The sequence below is a fragment of the Monopterus albus genome, unplaced genomic scaffold (genome assembly GCF_001952655.1).
Source record: "Monopterus albus unplaced genomic scaffold, M_albus_1.0 scaffold506.1, whole genome shotgun sequence".
Taxonomy (NCBI): Eukaryota; Metazoa; Chordata; class Actinopteri; order Synbranchiformes; family Synbranchidae; genus Monopterus; species Monopterus albus.
The window spans coordinates 103,291-109,619 of record NW_018128386.1 but is presented as its reverse complement, the minus strand read 5'-3'; the positions used below and the strand labels follow the sequence as shown (position 1 = coordinate 109,619).

The window sequence follows — 6,329 nt, the reverse complement described above, 5'->3', positions numbered from 1 at the left end:
TAACCATGTATAGTTTATTAAATAGAAAAAGCAAGTACATTTATACACTACATTATGTAATATACTATGAGTTGAGTTTAAAGAATCAGCATCGAGTGCGTTGTCACCCTTTGTTTTTTACTCTTAAGGAAGCAGTTTTGTCATAAATATCAAGACAGGGACTTTTACAAGATTTTTGACTTCTTTTTGAACTTTATTTTACTGTATAATTTAAACACAAGATAAAAACTGCAAAATAAGACAACAAATTAAAAGGAGATACACAAAAAAATGTGCCTAATAATATAATAACAAAATTAATGGAAAAACCTTCTTGACTGTTTTAAATATGCACAAACTCCATATTGTATGGAGACCATGTTAACTATTTCCAAACCCCAGAAGGTGTACTAAGATTAATATTTATTCATTAAATGTTTCTTGGTGTTCTTCTCTGGTTTAAACAATATGATAAAACACTTTGGAGCAAATATACACAGTATTAAACCAAAACTAGAGGCCAGAATAGCAAATATCTCCACAGCCACAGTAAACTTCCCAGGAGAGCTGACATATGCTGGGATAAAAGTGATCCAGACTGCACAGAATATCAACATGCTGAACGTGATAAACTTGGCTTCATTGAAGTTATCAGGTAGTTTCCGGGCTAGGACGGCTAACACAAAGCAAAAGACAGCCAGTAGGCCAATGTACCCGAGCACAGCCCAGAACCCAACAGCTGAGCCCAATGCACACTCCAGAATGATTCATACTTTGTATATGGTTAGATTTTCCATTGGAAAAGGGGGGCTAACAACCAACCAAATAGTACATATTAACACTTGGATAAATGTGAAAGACACTACAGTTATTCTTTGCTGTGGAGGACCAAACCATTTCATCACATTACTGCCTGGAAGTGTCGCTTTGAAGGCCATTAACACCACTATAGTTTTACCAAGAACACAAGAGATGCAGAGGACAAAGGTGATCCCAAACGCTGTGTGGCGCAGCATGCAGGACCACTCAGAGGGTGCTCCAATGAAAGTTAATGAACATAAGAAACAGAGAGTCAGGGAGAAGAGCAGCAGGAAGCTCAGCTCAGAGTTGTTGGCCCTGACAATTGGAGATGTTCTGTGTCGAAAGAATACACTGGCTGTTATAATGGCCAGACAGGCACCACCAACTGAGAATGCAGCCAGGATGATTCCTAGGACCTCATCAAAGGAAAGAAACTCTACAAGCTTGGGGAAACATGTGTCTTTGTTTGCATTAGGCCAGAACTCCTTGGGACAAGGGAAACAATCTGAGGAATCTGAAAGAGTAAATCAAAACATTGTTTTAGCAGTAACACATTTGATATGGTTGACATGCATGAGAAACCATTTTATTTTACCTGTAGCATTGCTGATCTCTCCTTCAGGACATGGGACACAATCATAACAGCAGATGGGTTTTCCTTTCTGCAGCACTTTATGAGTTCCTTGAAGACAGCTGTCAGTGCACACTGACACAGGCACCTGCCACATACAGTACATAGACAAAATCACACAGATTTGTACTTTTGTTACAGAACTGATATAATTCATTTCACCAAGATTTAACACTATATTATTGCTCCTCACTTGTGTGCTGCCCTGTGCCCAGGTGAGGTTCCTGTTGATATGTAACTCCTGGCCCAGTGGCAGTGATGCATCATAATACCCTACGGTCACCAACACAATGCTGCCACTCTCACTTTTATGCCAGTTAACCAGCTCATATGTGGCCATAGGATCCCCATTGGCATCAAATGACACATGATAACCATTCTGGGAAAAATTTACTTTCTTCAGCTCAGTAAGAACCTGTGAGGTTGGAATAAATTAGGACAGTGAAACACAGAAAAGAAAGAATGTAAAATTAATATTTAATTCTTTAAAGTGCACATTTTTTTTTAAATAAATGTCCTGGGCTTTTAAATTATTTGTAATACAAAGAAAAAGTTATATTTCATTTAGTAAAAGGTACATTACTTTTAAATAAATACAGTGAACTGCTCATTTCATCCTTTTAAGTGACCTGTTTGGGCTCGATCCTGGTGAGTTTGTCACACTGAGTTGTAGAATTAGTCTCCTGACACACTGTGTTATGAATGGCATGTGCTATTGCATAAACAGCCTTGTACACCATGTTAGAGATTCGGAGCTGAGATGTGTCAGTGTACGGGTTCTGGAGTTTCTGCATGTCTTCACTTCCATCACACACCCTCCTGTCTGTGGCAGCACCTAAAATCATACTAGGTGTAATTGAATCATATATTATAAAATTTACATTAATTCAGAATCAGCTCAACGTTCTCACTTTGTTTCAGCCTGCAGTTGAATGCATCCTCCCAGAACTCAGTCAGAACTGGAGAAGCTGCCACTTTAGTGGGAGAGAGATCCAGCAGGCAGTCTCTCAGACCTGGGATGACAGATTTCTGAATGGCAAATCCAATGGCTCCTGTACAGAACGTGAACCTCATCATGTCTGGATGGGTTATCCAGGCCTCACTGCCTATCCACTGGCGAGGTGGGGAAGGCTCACGAGACAACTCCTCCAGCAGGAGCCTCATGTCTCCTGCGGCTACAAATGCCACAACAACCATAGCTGTTGACCTGAAAGAACAATCTATTATATAATGCAAAAAACACAAATTGTTTTGCAAAATGTTTCAAGATTATCAACATAAACCAGCACAAACAAACAAACCAGCAATATTTTAAAGTTTTGGTTTGTTGAATATACAGTTTTGTTCTCACTTTTTATTTGACTGTATGACAACAATAAGAGTGATGACATACAAATGAGTTGCCAATAAAATAATTTTTGTATAATCTTCTCTTTGACTAAGTCTTGTTGTCAATTTTTTTGTAGACATGTAGTGTCAGCACAGAGGAAATGGCAAAATTTGTGCCATAGAACCCTGCGAATAACATCAGCCACTCTCTGGATCCTGCCACGAGGTTGGGTCCGATAGAAAGATTCTGAGTATTCAACACAGATCCCCTCTTTGTGCGCTGCATCCAGGAAAGACGCCATACCATTATTCCCATAATCTGAATCTGACCGGACAGCACCTATCCAAGTCCATCCAAAGTGTTTCACCAGCTTGGCCAGTGCAGCAGCCTGGAAATGATCACTGGGGATTGTTCTGAAGAAGCTTGGGTACTGACGCTTATCAGATAGGCATGCACAAGTGGCAAAGTGACTCACCTGAAGGGAAGCAAAACAATAGGGTCATTTGGTAATAGCACAGTGAAATGGTGGGCATATTTTAAATACAGTTTATTAATAATTCAGAGTATTTACTAGTGGAATATTAAAGGACCCGATGATGCGTGAAATGCTGATGGATGGTGTGGACCCAGTCTCACCAACAACAGCCATCACCATACCAGATTTAGAACAGCTGTTGCTGGTATAAAATACAAGATCCAGTCCATTCGACAGCTGGAAAGCCACATGCACTGCCACAGGCACTGCAGCACAAGAGTCATGGACCTGATAACCAAGCCTGATGCCTGGCAGCAGCTTCATACTGTTGTTAATCTCCTCAATGGCAAAGATCATTGCACGTGAGAAGCGCAGTTCACGGCCATCAATGCTGCACACAGACACTCATGTCACTGTTGAAATGTAGGCTACAAATAAGGACACGTCATAACTTTCACAGAAAACACATTATGAAGAAGAACTGCAATTGTTAGGGACAATAGCTGTTAGCCTCACTGCATCCTTAAGAACAAAAAATCAACAACACAGCTATACAGTATTTTTAGTTAATAAACAATAAAACCAAAAAAGCTTATCTTTTTACATGACCCTACTTCGCAAATTAAAATAACCTGGAATATATAGAATGCATTTAATACTGAATTGGCTCTTTGTTCAAGAACAGGCGTTTTACATACAAGACAACAGCATTGCAAAAAGACTGTAATAACATCATACAAATTTAGACATCAGTCCCACACAATCACAGCCTTTTATCCCCTACCTCTCCCTGTTACTGACCTCCCTGTGCACTTGAGTGGCGCAGGCCTGCTGGTGTAGTTATGCTTCACTGTGTGCATGTTTGTGTGTATGCACAGATGCAGCTTCAGTAATAATCCCCATATTGGCCCTAGTCTCCATACACCCAGCACTTTGTTTCAGACCATCCCCACAATTATTCAAGGTAAAAGCTGACTTGGGTTCCAGCAAACATAAAGCCAATCTCAGACCAATAAAGAGAGCAGAGATCGCCATCCCTCAAGTGCCTATGTGCCTACGTTTGTTTACACTGGCTTATATAGCTTTACAGACAAATGCTTTTATCCAGTGGTGCTGTTTATCTCCACACATTTTATTTTGTTGAGATACATACATTGTTTAACCTCCACAAAGTGCAGTTATTTCTATTTTCCTCTTGTGAAGTTTCCATTGTAAACACTATAGCCTGTCAGATTTTATTCTACCCTTTTTTATTTTTACGTTTTGGCTTATACGAAGTCATACAAATGCACACTTATTGGGTTTTGGGGTTTTTAAGATTTTATCTAGTTTTAAATACATGTCAGAAATTATTGCTATACTATGATATACTGTGTTTGAAATATCTTCATAAATCTATAATGCTGCATTAATAGAACTATAATATCTGCTGTGAGTTTCCTGTTAAACAATCAGCTGCTTTATAATGTGAGTTCTCTGCAAATAATGGTTTATCTACACTTGTATTTTCAAGCAAACCATGGTCTGACAGATGACAGTACATTAATTATTTTGAACTACAGAGTTTTCCCTAACAAGCTAAGCCAAATATTTTAAATGGCTATGCACCCATAGCCAACATCTTCTTTCAGTATTTTTTGATCTGATGGCCATTAATTGTAGTTACCTTTTTTGTCTTCTAGTTATTGTGTCTGTGTAGATATGCATGCATGTTTGACAGGCGACCGTGGCGCTACCTGACAACCGAGAGTCTGTATAAATTCAGCCAACCACATATCCAGGTCCATCTTTCAAAGCTTTACACAAGACACTGTTGTCCCCGATGGTTAGAGCTGTCAGTTGAGTTGGCGCTGCAGATGGCTGCCTCGGTTCTATACCAGAAACAAATTACTTGTGTGTAACATACTTGGCCAATAAAGGTGATTATCCTTATAAACTGTCATGCAGTGAAATAGAAAATTTCCATATAGTTTTATAGGTATTAACTGAGCAACACTTTAGGTTGAATGAAGTCAGGGATGGAGTATATGATTTTGGGGCCCCCTTCGCTTTATTATCACTGATTTTCAAATTAAAATGTTATTGAGGATTAGTGATGATGCTGCTGTATTTTTTGCTATTTGAATTTTACTTTTAATTAACAGAAATATATTATGACAAAAATATTGTAATTGTTTTATTTTTAAATGCTCCATCTTTTCCAACTGCAGCATCAAATGTGATGAACACAATAAAGCATCAATAATTATAATACAATAACATAAATGTGCCAAACTGCATAATGAGTACTTTTGGTACTTTAGGTTATATGTTGATGCTAATACTTTTGTGCTTTTACTTGAGTAATATTTTGAATGCATGGCTTTGAGCCTTTTTACACTCTTGTACTTCTTCCACTGTTTTTGGTAGCTGCATGTGTGTTGTAAAGGGAGGAGAGGGAGAGCAAAGTAAAGAGCTCAGTTGTGTTGTTAACGTTACACCTGTAGCAGTGGAGAACAGCATCTGTGCTACAGTGTTACTACTACAGACAACCAGCATAATGTAAAACAGACACAGGTCTGTAAAAATGAGCAATTTTCTTTGGTTGGTCATTCTCAACCACCTTTGGAGGTGTATCCCATTTTGACTTTGGGACTTCCAGCCTGTACTCGGCACAGATGTTTCTATACACTATGCCAGCCACTTGGTTATGGCGTTCCATGTATGCCCTGTCTGCTAGCATCTTGCACCCCGCTGTTATGTGCCTTTGTGAATAGATTTAGGATTGCAGAAAATATGAACTGTGATTCTAAGGTAAATACTGTAAATTTTTTTTCTCCAACCTCTAGCAGATAGTCACATGCAGTATGTGTACATCTTTGGGTCACATTGTTGTAGCAGAATTTGGGCCACATAAAAATTCAACATTCAGTAGGCTACATGGTCAGGCAGAGATTTCAAAGATCATTGCAATGCAATCTGTAGGCTATAGGGACTGGTTCATTATGGTTTCACTGGCTAGTACTGACAATAGAGACTCCATTAGATACTTTTGGTGCTGGCAACGATGGCGCCTTGGTGAGGCTACGCCAGAGGGGAACATGGACTCCACTCCCATCTATTCACCTGGCAAA

At 39.1% G+C, this 6,329-nt stretch overlaps 1 protein-coding gene across 1 annotated transcript; it reads right to left on the bottom strand.

Moving 5' to 3' along the window:
• Positions 1 to 395: 395 nt before the first annotated feature.
• On the bottom strand, positions 396 to 4,082 carry LOC109952858 (extracellular calcium-sensing receptor-like). Its single transcript, XM_020588150.1, is given in 8 exon segments — positions 396 to 1,294; positions 1,376 to 1,499; positions 1,605 to 1,826; positions 2,041 to 2,246; positions 2,323 to 2,618; positions 2,918 to 3,216; positions 3,313 to 3,607; positions 4,018 to 4,082. Coding segments are annotated over 8 exon segments (2,400 nt in total). The 5' UTR covers positions 4,077 to 4,082.
• Positions 4,083 to 6,329: the final 2,247 nt, after the last annotated feature.